At 36.7% G+C, this 15,239-nt stretch overlaps 1 protein-coding gene across 2 annotated transcripts in view; it reads right to left on the bottom strand.

Annotated features, from left to right (window-relative positions):
* The window catches only part of SNTG1 (syntrophin gamma 1), an 888,982-nt gene that overhangs the window by 80,978 nt on the left and 792,765 nt on the right, over positions 1–15,239 (bottom strand). For both annotated transcript variants that reach the window (XM_019822638.2, XM_019822636.3), the window contains exons 15-16: positions 4,648–4,764; positions 3,198–3,269 (exon numbers count right to left, since the gene is read on the bottom strand). In XM_019822638.2, the coding sequence (XP_019678197.1) occupies positions 3,198–3,269; positions 4,648–4,764 (189 nt within the window). The remainder of the gene's footprint in view (positions 1–3,197; positions 3,270–4,647; positions 4,765–15,239) is intronic.

Genomic DNA, 15,239 nt, shown 5'->3' with positions numbered 1-15,239 from the left:
GGGGCATGTGGGTAATTCAGTCGGTTAAGCAACTGACTTCAACTCAGGTCATGATCTCACAGTTTGTGAGTTTGAGCCCCATGTCAGGCTCTGTGCTGACAGCTCGGAGCCTGGAGCCTGCTTTAAATTCTGTGTGCGTCTCTCTCTCTGCCCCCATTCATGCTCTGTCTCTCTGTCTCAAAAATAAATAAACATTGAACATTTTTTTCTAAATGCCTCAGATATACCTTTCTGGAGACTGAAGTCTACAACATACACATCTGCACAGGACTGTTACCTGAGGACGGTAGGTGGCTGGGTTACAGAAGACCCTGCTTTATAACTGCTCCCCAGACCGAACTTTCTGAGGCTGGGTTCCTTGTCAAGCCAACCATCTGATCTGAATGCAGGCAAAGTATCCATTTAGCACCGAGTTTTATTCCACTTCTCTATTCCTGTGTTATATGAAATTTTCATTTGGGAAAGAGAATCCTCGGCAGATAATTTTGTATGTCAAATGCAAATCCGTGAAGCACAGAATATTAGTGTTATATTGATCAATTATAGGAGAGCTTTCTCATTTACATATCACAAGTGAGAGTAGAATTAGAGTTTATTGAATGTCTAAAAATATTTATCTCCAGGCCTCACTAACTTCTGTAAAAAATTTCCCAAAGCAACTAACGAGCTTATAGAAAATTTTATGTGCAAAGGAAAATGAGAAATGCCCTTTGCATTTACTTTGGGCAGAGTGCAAATGTATGGGCCCTTCTAGATATTTGTAATGGTGGTAGAAATTGGTCTGGCTTTTCTAGGAGGGAATTTAGATTCCTAAGCCTAACATCTTGAGTATGTTAAAATATTTTGAACTCAGGATTTCCAAAACTCAGAATTTAGACTAAAGGAAATAACTAGAAAGTTACATAGCCTGTGGGTAGGGCGCCTGGGTGGGCTCAGTCAGTTAAGCCTCCGACTTCGGCTCAGGTCAAGATCTCATGGTTTGTGGGTTTGAGCCCTGCGTCGAGCTCTGTGCTGACAGCTCAGAGCCTGGAGCCTGCTTTGGTTTCTGTGTCTCCCTCTCTCTCTGTACCTCCCCCGCCACCACCTCTCTCTCTGTCTCAAAAATGAATAAATATTAAAAAAAAAACTTTTAAAAAAGTATCTGGGCAAAGATCAATTCTTTGCTATCTATTTTTTTGTGTGTGCCTTCATATTAACTTAATGTCTGTGTCGCCCTAATAAAATGTAAGTTCAATGAAACCAGGGACATTTTCTGGGTTTATTTTCCCAACCACAGAACAAGTGCTTAGCAGATTGTCTTGTATACATCAAATATTCAACCATTATCTATTATATAAATCAAAGAGTCATTGTTGTGATGTCTGATAGAACACATGAGGAAGTATCTAAACAGCAAAAGAGACTGACTAAATAAATATGGCCAAATGATGGGACAGATGAAATCCACCAAAAGGTCAAAGTTTTTTTCTAAGTCTATTGATCGACATAAAAAAAATCTTAAGGCATATTTTTACATGAAAAAGGTTATAAGCCATATAATTCTAATATTGCAAAAATTTTTTAAAAGAAATAAAATATTCAATGTTTATATGGAGCCACACATATTCTCTCTCTCCTTTAAAATTGTCCTTATATTGTCCTTATTTCAAATATTATGATAAATTGAATTGTTTTTAGATGTTCAATCAGCTTTTTTTTTTTTTTTGAGAGGGTTATAAAGACCATGTAGCTACTTGGAAAATGGTTAGGAAATAATTTAAGTCTACACAAGAATACAGAAATGCATGCTGGATTACTACTCTGATAAAGCTACATTAACGTAGGGCTAAGGAAGGGACAAATTAATGTATGACTAGGGGATAATTTGTAGGGGAGTGAGTTTCTGGGTTTCTTTCTGTATCTTTCTTTCTCCCTCTTTAATGCTTCCTTCCTCCCTTCCTTTCTTCCATCTCCCCCGTCTCTCTCTTTAATTCTTTCTTCTTAATGCCACCATTTTTTCCCTAAAAAATTCAATTAGAATCTCATTCAATTAGATTCAATTAGAATTTCATTAGCCCTTTTGGTAATTATTGAAAAAAAAACGGAGTTGAGTATGTTCTCCTTATCTTCAGACACCAGTACATCTTTTAGGAGTTGCCAGAGCCTTCTTTACTAACAACCAACTCAAGTAGCTCAGAGTTGCCCTTCCTCCATAAATCCCTAAACAGGACTAAAACCATACCCAGTGATGAGCAAACAATAACCTATATATTCATTTAGCTCTTGTGCTGCTCTGAATGTCAGTTTTAGTCAAGGATTATTTTATGGGGAAGAAAAATTATGCCCCCTTTTGAGGTAATCATTTTTGTTTGCCGGTTTTTCTGCTGCAGGACACTTCTGATGCATTTCACTTACGTTTCACATGTTCCAGCATTTTCTACTGACCCTTTAACTAGAAGAAAATAACTGATAGAAAATGCAAGGAACTTAGTTCTCCTTGGTTACACAAACAAGGTCAACCTGAACAAAGATTTAATTTTCATCTGTAGTACTTCCAAGCTTACAGACCCCAGAGTAGAAACTGAATGTAGATTATTAGTTAGGTTTTATAAATTATTCCCACTCTGATTCTTTTTTTCCCATTCTGATTCTTAAAAATGGCTACAGAAACCATTTGGAATTTTACGGAATTCTCATAACTTCCTAGTCCAATACTCTTGTGTATATCACAGGACTTTGGTTTATAAGTGCATATTCTTTGCATACTCAGATAGATAACCTAATTCTGAGATTAAAAAATATATATATCTTTCGTTGCACATGCCTTTATACTTTCTGCATTTTCTCATTCAAAGTTGTATCCAAGACTTTTCCTTTTGTATTTTACTTAGAAAAAAAAAAAACAAAGATGATAATAATTGAGGTTCAAATTAGGACTATTTTCGATCGAACTTTCGGCTTCTCCCTCCATGACCTCCTACCAAGCTTCTTCCTTTCCTCTCCCCAGATCGAGGGACTGCGGTATCTGCTTCCTAATTACTCCAGCTGATATGAGGGTGCTTATATACTTCTCTGCCTTCTGTCTCTTATATGTATATTTTCTTCTCTCTGTCTTTATCTTTTATGCCGCTGCCCCATTTGTTTTCACAGGCCGCTTATGAGCTCAGAGCTACTGCTAAGGAAGAGCCCTGAAAATGTTCGCCACGTATTGATCATACCTTGAGAATCTTGCACATAATCTCATACACGGAGAATGTTTTCTCTGCTCGGGTCCAGTCCCACGTTGTCACCTTGAAAAGATGAGAAACTGACGTGTCATCTGTTGTAGAAACACACTCCCTAGTTCCCTCTTTATTGTACTTAGATAATATGGCACACCATGACACTTTCCCACCTGCAGTACATGATCTCAGTTGTGAAGCTATCCTCATAGAGGTCCATGTGTGGTGTTTTGGTGTCCTCTCTCTTAGGCTTTATTGCCATTTCTCCTCCTCTTTCAGCAAATGTTTTCTGTTATGTGTAACCATCTCCATTTGCCCAACGTATGTATATATTTTAAATACTGTATGATTTACATAAAAATACCAAGGATTTATATTTCACACGTACAGTAATTTCCCAGTTTACCAACCAGTTACATACAAAGAAGCGTCCTAAATATAAACACTGGCTTTAATTTTTTAAAAAGACATTATTTATATCAAGAAGTTATTTCAAGATGTGAACGCCTTAAACACTGTGAAGACACCAAACAATACGATGAAGTTGGTAACTTTCTTACATTTGAAACGTGCATTTGTCTGTCTACTTGTATGAAATTATTCAGAGTAGGAATATAGTAAAATGTATAAATATTAATAGCTTTTTTCCTGCCTTCTGGGTGCTTTGAACTTTGTATAGACATAGTCATTCAAAATAACAGCAGGTCAGATTCGATATTTCCAAAACCCTATGTAATATTATACCTGTAAGTGAGTGGTCTGGCAATTGATATTTATATTCAATAAATATTTATTAAGAATCTACTGTTGTATAAGGTACATGATTCCAAAAGAAAGACCTTGGGTGCAATAGGTACCCATACATACTTAATACAAAGTCCAATGACTAGAATACAGATATCAAAATGCTACTTTTTTTTACTTAGACATACCTGTGTCAAATAGATAATAAGCACATTTTGACTCTCATAAATGCCTGAACAGAAATACCTTCCAGATTTTTCCAGGGTTATAAAGTAAATATTTAACGCCAGAACATGTATCTTTAGTAAGATATTTTCAGAAACATTTGAGCTGTTTTCTATTTTTCCCCTGTATCTTATTTGCAAAATACAGGAAAACCTTGGTTTGTGAGCATAATTCGTTCCGGAAACATGTTTGTAATCCAAAGCACTTGCATATCAAGGCAAATTTCCAGAACCATTGGCTAAGTCATGATCATGTGACACTCGCTGTCACGTACCACGTGAATTACAAGACATCCCTTGCTGATCAAGTTAAAATTTACTAGAAATGTCTGCTGCCTTGCGGAACACTTGCAGAACAGGTTGCTCGCGATCCACGTTTTTACTGTATATTGGTAATACGCTATTTACCATTATCAAATTGATGTCACTCTGTCATGATAATACGGGAAAAATAAAAACTGTCGGACAAAAACGCTTACCGGAGGTGCCAGAAACTTGTAAAGACAGGATCCCCTCAGGGCTAGAAATGTTGGCGAGTATGCTCGATCTTGTAGAGGATCCTGCTCCCGTGCTTCACACCAGCCCATGTAGACTATCTGTAGGAAAATGGAATATGATTCGCTGTCAACAAAAGTCTCATTACAGATGCGTACTTTGTGTATCTTGGGTATTTTAATTCTCCCATAACATTATCAAATGAATTGATGAGAAACAATACATACGCCACATAAGCTTTCCAATAAGTGGATGTGAACCACTCCTGAGAGCTTACGTTTCCATCAGCACTTATCAAGCATTTGTTTATGCAGTCCAACTGGGCATGAGTTATATTTCCCCCTCTCCACCACTGCTATAAAAATGTTTCTTCGTAATGAAATTTGTCGACTTATCCTATCCGTTTCTCAATTAGTGGCATTTTACAATGAGGATGTGCTCCCAGGATAAAACTATTTAAGAGGGTAAAGGAGATAAGTCAAAAAGAGGTACGCTATGTGATGACCACTGGTGTGGTATACCACATCTCCCCTCTACCTGACAGGATGGGATGATAGCTTTTCTTGATTTAGTCACCAATCTAAGATGAACATAGATTATTCAAACATTATTCATATATCAAATGGCAATGACAACAGCTCTTTGGTCTTTAGATCTTAAATATTGGTGGATCAATTTCCAAAAAGAAATCATGGGAGATAAGCCACTCCTTCTCCAATCATTTGATTGTTCTGAAGCTCAAACATATACATAAGCATTTATTCAATGAATTTTATATTCCCGACAATGTATACACATACGTCATTTCATTTATCTCTTACCACAACTTTATGTGGTAGCCATATCTGGGAGGATATATTTCCCAGATCATGTCATTTACTTTGGTTTTATGGTTGACAGGATGTTCTTTCCTACTCTTAGACTTTTTTTTTTTTTTTTTTGCTATGAGATCTGTTGTGACTAATGTGATATTAATGCACATGACAAAAGTAAGTTGTAGTATCTTGTGCTTCTGCCATTGCCATGAAGAAAGCATACCCAAGATGGAAGCATGTGGAGCTGGCCAGAGCCAGAATTTCCTCCTGGACCCAAGCCTAGCCACGTCCAGCCTAGAGGCTAATTCCAAACAATCAGCTCACTTACAGAGAGAAATAAAACACGGAGAAATAGACTTCCCATGTTCATATCTTAGAAGAATTATTATTATTTTTAGAAGAATTAATTTTAACAAATATTCCTAATATCCAAATTGACCATCCCTATAAAGTCCCAAAGCCACTCCTTGTGGAAATAGAAAAAAATATCTTAAAGTTCATATGGTACTACAAAAGACTGAATAACCAAAACAATATTGAGCAAGAAGAACAAAGCTTGAGACATTTTACTTCATGCTTTCAAAAAATATTACAAAACAAGGGGTGCCTAGGTGGCTCAGTCGGTTGAGCATCTGACTTCGGCTCAGGTCATGATCTCACAGCTTGTGAGTTTGAGCCCCGCATCGGGCTCTTTGCTGACAGCTTGGAGCCTGGGGCCTACTTCGGATTCTGTGTCTCCCTCTCTCTCTGCCCTTAAGCCACTCACATTCTGTCTCTGTCTCTCTCAAAAATAAATAAACATTAAAAAAAATTACAAAGCAAAGTAACCAAAACAGTAAGATACTGGCGTCAAAACAGATAAAACTAATGAACAGAAGAGAGAACCCAGAAATACATTTACACATTTGGGGTCAGCTGATCTCCAACAAAGATCAAGAATACACAATGGGGAATGTATAATGGCTCGGGAAAACTAGATAATCGCATGCAAGAGAATCATTTTAGATCTTTATCTCACACCATATGCAAAAATGCATGAAACTCAACTCAACTCAAAATGAATTAAAGGCCCTAAAGCCATTAAACTACAAGAAATACAATTTTAAAACATTATGTCTTTCCTGTGTATCTCCCAAACTGGATGCAGTTAAAAAGACAGGAAGAGACACATTTTCTTGAGGACATGCAGTAATGTAGAAGCTTGTGTAAATCTGGTAAGTTTGATTCTCCACTTCTAACATCAACTCAACACAAATGTGCATACATGTGCACTGAGGCGCACGTATAAGAATATTCATGCAGGCTCTTCTTCTTAGTCCCAACTATGTATCAATAGTTTGAAATATTAATAAACTGTGTATCCTCAAAATATTTCATAGATGAAACTAGCAATAATTTAGGGTAAAATAAATACAGCAGGCAAATTAGTAAATTATAGCTATCCGGAACAACATGAATGAATCTCACAGAACATAATGCCAATTGAAGGAAGTAGACGTGGAATAACACATACAAGTAACTTGTTTCAGATAAACGAGTCTTTTGGAATGCATTTCTGGTTGGGAAAAAACAAAAAAAGTACTAGAGTGAAGCAAGACAATCACCACCATAATTGTCAGGATAATGGTTACGTTAGAAGATAACAAGCTTGTTGTCACTGGGAGAATGCAACCTGGGGAGAAAATGTGAGTTGCTAGCCATCTGCTTTTCTTGACCTAGAATGTGGTTATGCAGGGGTTCGGCTTTTGAATAATCAAATGCAAATCTCTGATTTATGAGCTTTCCTTACATGCATTATGTTTTACAAAAACTCATCTAAAACAGCACGCAATGTGTATTCTTAGTAATAGCTTTATAACAACCTTAAAATAACAGAGTTTTGTGAGTATTCTAGGAAGAAAGTATTCTGATAAATACGGTTTAAACTGCACTGTCATTATTGGGCCACTGCAATGGGATAGAATTTTAGTTATTACAGATTATATCACCTTCAATCGTTACATCATTTCACAATTAGGTCAGAGTCTTTCATTTAAACTCATGTTGATAAAACATAATAGTTTCTCTAGGCTGATGACTTCTCTGTATTGGCAGGAGAAAAAAGAATCGAGTGGTATACATAACCATGAAAAGGAAATATTTCAGCTTCTTAAGGCTATGAAATTTGAGTTTGTTGTCTCTTCCTGCTTCTATAATTTGCTGGAAGCTGAAATATTAGGAAGGAGATACTGGTATTTTTCAAGAAATATCAATGAATACAATTTTATTATTTTGAACTGAGTGTAGCCTTGGGCGAAGAGCTCAGGATATAGCTAATAAAAATGGGATTATCAGAGCTGTAAGGGGGATTTCTTCCAGGGAATGCTTGCTCTCCAGGCCAAGGATTGCCCTTATCATCTTCTGTTCCAAAACAAGGAAGCAAAGTTCTTAATTGTGCAGAGATTTCTAAGGCACTTTTTGATTTTCATCATTACCAGGACTCTTGTGAAATAATTATAAGGTTGAGGAGACCTAGGCATTTTTAGTAAATGCTTCCCACACATGTCACAGCAAATGATAATTCTAAAGAAAAACTGTATCACTTAATCTTTAAAAAAATTTAAAAACCCAAATGGACAATATAGGCATGAGTATTTCAAAGGGGATATTTTAGGAGCAAGGATAATTAAAAGGGAATGGTTTTTCTTGCATATGAAATGACAGGAGGACTTCCACATGTATAATTTTAAGATAAAGATTTTAGAAGCTTGCCTATTTTTCAGCTTTATTGAGGTATAAATCAGCAAATAAAATTATAAGATATTTAAAGTTGCACATTGCGATGATTTGATGAACACATATACTGTGAAAGGAGTTCTCCCATCTCTCCATCACCTCATATATGTGTGTATTTTATTTAAATATATAAGAACATTTAAGTTCTACTCTCAGCAAATTTCAGTTACACAATGCAGTGTTACTTAACGTCACCATGTTATACATTCGATCCTCAGACCCTGGGGGGGGGGGTGTCTAGATGAACATTTGCACCTTTATACCAACCTCTCCCCAGTTCCTCTAGCCCCTGGCAATCATTTTTCTACTCTCTATTTCTATGAGTTTGATTTTTTTTTTTTCCACATATAAGTGACACTATGAAGTATTCATCTTTCTCTGCCTGGCTTCTTTCATTTAAGGGGATGCCCTCAAGTTCCATCCATGTTGTCAAACAGGATTTTCTTCTTTCTCAACAATGAATGTATGTCTCACATCTCCTTTATCCATTCATCTGTTAATGGATACTTAGTTTGTTTCCATATATTGACTACAGTGAATAATGCTACAATGAACATGGGAGTTGCAGATATCTCTTGGAAGCCCTATTTTCATCTCCTTTGTGTATACCCCCAAAAGTGGGATTGCTAGATCATATGGAAGCTCTATTTTTAATTTTTTGAGGAGCCTCCATACTGTTTTCCACAATGGCTGCACCAATTTGCACTCCCACCCAAAGTAGACAAGTATATCCTTTTCTCCACATTCTCATTAGCTATTGTTATCTCTTGTCTTTTGGATGATAGCCATTCTAACAGGTGTTAAGGTGATAGCTCATTGTGGTTTTGATTTGCATAAACTTGCTTATTTTAAATGGCGTGTGCAATTAGCTGAAAACACACCTGATATGTAAAGCTTGCACTGCACAGCAACATTTTATTTTTAAAATTTTTATTATTTTAAAACTTATTTTATTTTACATTATTTCTCCTCTTTTAAGTACTTTAATTTTTAGGGCCATTTGACATATTTGAGTGGAAGGTAGAGATTTCCCATAGACCCCGTGCACCTCTCCCACTATCAACATCACCCACAAGTGTGATACATTTGTTACAACTGATGAACAATTGATACGTCATTATCAGCCAGAGTCCATCCTCCCCATTATGGCTCGCTCCTGGTGTTGCATATTCTATAGGTATAACAAATGTTTAATGATACATATCTACTATTATAGTATCATACAGAATCGTTTCACTGTCTTAAAAACCCTCTGTGCTCTGCTGATTCATCCCTCCTCCCCAATCCCTGGAAATTACTGATTTTTTTACTGCCTACATTATTTTACCTTTTCTAGAATGTCATATCTTTAGGATCATACAGTATGTAGCCTTTTTAGATTGCCTTCACTTTTTAACGTATATTTATGGTTCCTCCATGTCCTTTCATGGCTTGACACTTCATTTCTTTTCAGTGTTGAGTGATATTCCATTCTTGGGATACACTACAGTTTATTTACCTACTCATCCACAAAGCCATCACGGCTGCTTCCAAGTTTTGGCAATAGGAACAAAGGTGCTATAAACATCAATTTGCAAGTTTTTGTCTGTACATAGGTTTTCAATTTTTTTTTTGATGTTTATTTATTTTTGAGACAGAGAGAGACAGAGCATGAGCAGGGAAGGGGCAGAGAGAGAGGGAGACACAGAATGTGAAGCAGGCTGCAGGCTCCAGGCTCCGAGCCGTCAGCACAGAGCCCGACGCGGGGCTTGAACTCACAAACAATGAGATCATGACCTGAGCCGAAGTCAGACGCTTAACTGACTGAGCCACCCAGGTGCCCCTGGACATAGGTTTTCAACTCATTCAGGTATATACCAAGGAGTGTGGCAGCTGAAATGTATGATAAAAGTATATTTTGTTTCGTAAGAAACGGCAAAACTATCTTTCAAAGTGGCTACGCCATGTTTTACTCTCACCAGCAACGCAGAGTTCTTGCTTCTCCACATCCTTGCCAGCATTTGGCATTGTCAGTGCAGGGGGTTTGGCCATTGGAGTAAGTGTGTACTGGTATATTATTGTTCTTTTATCTTTTCATTCTGCTGATGACATGTAATGGGGAGCATCTTTTCGTATGTTTATTTGCCTTCTGTGTATCTTCTTTGGTGAGGTATCTATTACTGTCTTTGGCCCATTTCTCAATTGGGTTGTTTTCTGCACTATCAACACAGAACCTGATGCAGGACTCAAACTCACACAGTGTGAGGTCATGAGCTGAGTCGAAGTCGGACCCTAAACCAACTGAGCCATCCAGGTTCCCCTACTTGGATTGTTTTTTTTATTGCTGAGTTTCAAGAGTTCTTTGTATATTTTAGATAATGGTCCTTTATTAGATACGTTGTGCAAATATTTTCTCCCAATATGTGGCTTGTCTTATTCTATTGATATGGTCTTTTGCAAGGTAAATATTTTTGCTTTTAATGAATTCCATGTTAGCAATGGTTTCTTTCCTAGATACTGGAAAGAAACTTTGGTGTCACCTCTGAAATGTCATCAACATAGTCAAGGTCATCTAGATGTTTCTCCTGTTATCTTCTGGAAGTTTTATAGTTTTGGATTTTACATTTAGGTCTGTAATCCAGTTTGAGTTAAATTTTGTGAAGGGTGTATGGTCTATGTCATGATTCTTTTTTTTTTTTTTTTTTTTTTTTGGCATATGGATGTCTAGTTCTAGAACCATATTTTGAAATCACTGTCCAGAGAGGATTCTCAAAAATTTTTGTAAATGGATTACCTCCTGAGAATAGCAATTAGACAGAGAAAATAAGATGGGAGACCACCAGTCTGACTGAATCTGTGACCATAGCTCATATTCAGAACATGATAAGAATTTTCTTTTTTTTATTTTGACCTTCTCCCCTAAACAAATTGAAGATACTGCAGCTGGATGGGTGAATTAACTTACTGTGTTATTTAAGTTGCGAACCAATTATTTGATGAATTGAAATCAACTGCCCTTATCTTTCAAATCTTTGCAAAACTAGAAATGCAATTCTAGAGGCAGTCAAAAGTTCACCTATTCATTTTTATAAATCCCAAAACATCCCTGCTTATCTTAAAAGGCTTATCACTTGCATTCTTCCCTGTGTCTTTGAGATGTAAATGTTAAAGTACAGACTTCTGGGAGGTAATTCTTACCAGAAGAAAAACAGAAGATACAAAATCACTTAAACTTTGTTTTGCCAATGGAATGAATGGGCAGCCTCATTTACCAGAAAAACAACCCAGAAACAACTTCTCTTACAACTGGTAAAATGGAAACTGTAAGACCCCTGTTTATATCTGTCTGTATGCTTAAGTGTGTCTATAAATGTGCATTGTAGATGTATGGTATTTTCTACTGCTGGATCGTATTCTAAAATTGATTTGTAAATGATCTCTATTTAATTGATTTAAAGAAATAATCACCTATATGAATTAATATTCATAAAAAGTCGCAAATTATAATAGAAACTAAACCAAATGCTTTTCAGGGTCACGTGATTTGGCACAGTCTTTGACAAATAAAAGCTGGTTTAAATTTGCTTTAATGAAAATAGGCATGTATTCAGCATATCAACAATGATATATATTGCAGACAGCTTCTATTCTACGTAGGTTGTGTTACCTGTCAAAAAATTTGTCAGTAAGAAAAACAGCTTGGAACAATGAATGACTTTGTCAAATTTCCCATGAAATTTTTGTGGGTAATCTGAACATAAGTGTTATAAACACGTATATTAAACAGATGTAAGTAGGGTAAAAAGTTTTTAGGTGAACTTTTTAAATAGTTTCCCCAACTTTTTTATATGCCTTGAAACCTTAAAGTTAAGTTAAATGATAAGCTAAATTCAATGAATATTCATTTATTTTTATTTTTTGAAGGATTTTTTAAGTTATTTGTTTATTTTGAAAAAGACAGAGAACATGAGCAGGAGAGGGGCAGAGAGAGAGGGAGAATCCCAAGCAGGCCTACACTGTCAGTGCAGAGTCCCTTAGAGAAACTAAAGATATTTGAGTCTATTAGTAAACATGTATTATGCCATGCTGATACATTTTCTATCAAAAAAAGCATGTTTCTAGAAATCATTAAAAGTATTTATATTTTCACACGATGCTAATGTAAAAGATAGTTCACAATTGTTTATTTCTTAAAGTTCCTAAAGGTTAAGAATTCTAATTAATAATGTCATTAAAGCTAGTAGAAATAACAAGGGAAGCATCTCCGTATGCAAGAAAAGTGGGATGTATGCTTTTGGCAAAAGAAAGCACGAGGGATGGAAATACATTCTTGTTGAGGGAAGAGAAAGTAATTTTGTGCTAAATTGAGGCTGGTTATTTAAAGAGGGAAAATACAGGATGAAATCTGAATGTATAAAAAGAAAGTTGTAGAATGTGTGTGGAAAGGGAATCTTTGAAAAAGAATTTTAATGTGTGGTCAAGTTGGCTAGAATTAAAATGAATTTATTTTAAAATGAGTGTTAGTATCAAAAGTTCACTGGTGCAGGTTGTCCCCAAGAAGGCAGCAAAGTAAGAGGACCCTGGGCTTGTCTCCTCCCACAAACACCACTAGATAACTATTAAATCATCCTAAGTACCCCAGAAATCCACATTAAGACTGACAGAACAAACCCCATACCTAAACGGAGAGAAGAGACTACATCAAAGAAGGTAGGAAGTGTGGAGATGTGGTTTAGGGGAGAAATGGATCACATTTGCCACAGAGGAGAGGGAGCCATGGTCTCAGAAAAGGGCGAAAGAGAGAGACGCATACAGGGGAACACAGAGAATTTTCCCTCAAAGCCAAGACTTAGAAAACACGAGGGGCTGAATGTCGTGTGTTCTTGCAACTAGCTAGCAGGGATTAGCCCTTGGAATGTTGTTTTATTATTTCATTTCATTTCATTTATTTTTTTTTTAAGTTTATAGAGTGAGCATGAGTACGGGAGGGCAGAGAGAGAGGGAGAGAGAATCCCAAGCAGACTCCTTGCTTGGCAGAGCCCAGTGTAGGACTTGATCCCAAGATCAATGCCAAAATCAAGAGTCTGACACTTAAACGACCAAGCCATCAAGGTGCCCCTTCAAGGCTGGAATTTTATTTATTTATTTATTTATTTATTTATTTATTTATTTTAAATTGGAGAGAGAGAGAGAGTGAGCAGCAGAGGGGCAGAGAGAATGGAGGGAGAGAATCCCAAGCAGGTTCCGCACTGTCAGAGCAGCGCCCAATGCAGGGCTCAAACTCACAAACCCTGAGATCATGACCTGAGCTGAAATCAAGAGTCAGACACTTAACCAACTGAGCCACCCAGGTGCCCCAAGCCTGGAATTTTAAAGGTCATTAGGTTTGGCTTCAGTAGAGCTCAGAGGGCACTGCCCTATTCCTGAAGAAAAGGCAGGCAAACAACCTGGGGTGGGCAGGGAGGTCCTTACCACAGAGATAAAAAAGTGAAAAAAGAATCAATCAGAGATGAAGAGTGCAATAAACAATATTGGAAACAGGCTTAATGCAATGAACAGCAAGCTGGAAAAAGCAGAGGAACAAATTAGTGGCCTAGAAGACAAAATCATGGAAAATAATGAAGCTAAAGAAAAGAAAGAAAGAAAAATTACGCAACACAAGAATAGACTTACGGAACCCAGTGACTCCATCAAATGTAATAACATTAGTATTATGGGAATCCCAAAAGAAGAAGGGTGGGGGGGTGGGCGGTAGAAAATTTATCAAGAAATAATAGCAGAAATCTTCCCTAACCTGGGGAGGAAGGAAACAGACATCAAGATCCACCAGGCACAGGGTACTCCAATCAAAATCAAAAAAAAGCAGGCCAACACTAAGACATATTGTAATTAAATTTGCAAAATACAGTGAAAAAGAAAAAATCTTCAAAGCAGCAAAAGAAAAGAAGTTTTTGACTTACAAAGGACAATCCATAAGGCTAGCTGAACATTTCTCAACCGAAATTTGGCAAGCCAGAAGGGAGGGGCATGATGTATTCAAAGTCCTGAATGGGAAAAAATCTGCAGCCAAGAGGACCCTATCCAGCAAGGTATCATTCAGAATAGAAGGAGAGAGAGAGAGTTTCCCAAAGACTAAAGGACTTCGTGACCACTAAACCAGCCCTGCGAGAAATATGAAAGGGGATTCTTTGAGTGCAAACAAGGGACCAAAAGTGACACAGACAAGAAAAGGTCAGGGAAAATCTCCAAAAAACAGTGGCAAAACAAGTAATAAAATGGCAATAAATAGATATCTACCAATAATTACTTTGAATGTAATTTGACTAGATGCTCCAATCAATAGGGTGTCGGAATGGATAAAAAAACAAGACCCATCTACATGCTGCCCACAAGAGACTCATTTCAGACCTAAAGACACCTGCAGATTGAAAGTGAGGGGGCGGAAAAACATTTATCACGCAAATGGATGTCAAAAGAAAGTCAGAGTAGAAACACTTATACCAGACAAACTATACTTTTTTGTTCTTGTGTTGTTTTTGCCCTGCTTTGGTGTCAGTGTAGTTCTGGCCTCATGGAATGATTTTGAATGTGTTCCTTCTATTCCATTATTTGTAAGGTTTTAATAAAGATTGCCATAAATTATTATTATTTTGTTAATGTTTGTTAATGTTTCACCAATGAAGCCATGTGGTCTTGGGCTTTTCTGTGTTGGGAGAGTTTTGATTCCTAATTCAACTTTCATTCCTGTTATTGGTCGAAGAAGGTTTCCTATTCCTTGGATTCAAGATTCATGATTCGGTATTGGAATTCACTGCTTTTTTTCCCCTAGGTTATCTGATTTGTTAGTATATACTTGTCCATATTAACCTATTATCACCCTATGTATTTCTGTGGTTATCTATTTCATTGTTTTCTCTTCCATTTCTCATTTTGACCTTTGGATGTTCTCTTTTTTTCCTAATGTAGTTAAAACATTGCCAATTTTGTTTATTTTGGGGGGAAAACTG

Source organism: Felis catus, chromosome F2 (assembly GCF_018350175.1).
Source record: "Felis catus isolate Fca126 chromosome F2, F.catus_Fca126_mat1.0, whole genome shotgun sequence".
Classification (NCBI taxonomy): Eukaryota; Metazoa; Chordata; class Mammalia; order Carnivora; family Felidae; genus Felis; species Felis catus.
This window is presented reverse-complemented; position numbering and strand designations above follow the sequence as displayed.